At 46.3% G+C, this 499-nt stretch overlaps 1 protein-coding gene across 1 annotated transcript in view; it reads left to right on the forward strand.

Moving 5' to 3' along the window:
• Nucleotides 1-499, forward strand: part of EMH_0047850 (uncharacterized protein) — a gene marked incomplete at both ends in the record, with an annotated part of 2477 nt that overhangs the window by 1767 nt on the left and 211 nt on the right. Inside the window, 2 exons of the mRNA XM_013496331.1 lie at nt 6-92; nt 337-497. Of these exons, the coding sequence (XP_013351785.1) occupies nt 6-92; nt 337-497 (248 nt within the window). The remainder of the gene's footprint in view (nt 1-5; nt 93-336; nt 498-499) is intronic.

Below are 499 nucleotides of genomic sequence, written 5' to 3' on the forward strand. Positions count from 1 at the left end.
TGCAGCAACTGATGGTGCTGCTGCAGATAGTCCTGCTGCAGCAACTGCTGCTGCTGCTGCTGCAGCAACTGCAGCAGCAGCAGCAGCAGATGGTGCTGCTGCTGCAGCTGCATCTATTCCTTCTGTCTCCCCTTCGTCAACAGAAGGCCTAAAGAAAAGTCAGTTGTCTCCTTTTTTTTTTTCTGTCTCCTTTTTGTTTTTTTTGTCTCCTTTTTTGTTTCTTTTGTCTCCTGTTTTCTGCCCCCTGTCTCTTGTTTTTTATTTATTTATTATTTATTGTTTATTGTTTTATTTATTTTGTTTTTTATTGTCTCTTTTTTTTTTGTTTGTATGCAGCTGTCTCCGCTCTGCTGCTGAGCCCGCAGCAGCAGCAGTCTCCCCTCACAATCGATGCTGCTGCTGCTGCTCTTGCTGCTGTTCGTATAACTCCAGCAGCAGCACTGCGTAGAGAAGCAGCAGCAGCAGCAGCACCACCCTCAGCAGCAGCAGCAAAAGCAGC

The sequence above is a fragment of the Eimeria mitis genome, genomic scaffold (assembly GCF_000499745.2).
Source record: "Eimeria mitis Houghton genomic scaffold, Emh_scaff2049, whole genome shotgun sequence".
NCBI lineage: Eukaryota > Apicomplexa > Conoidasida > Eucoccidiorida > Eimeriidae > Eimeria > Eimeria mitis.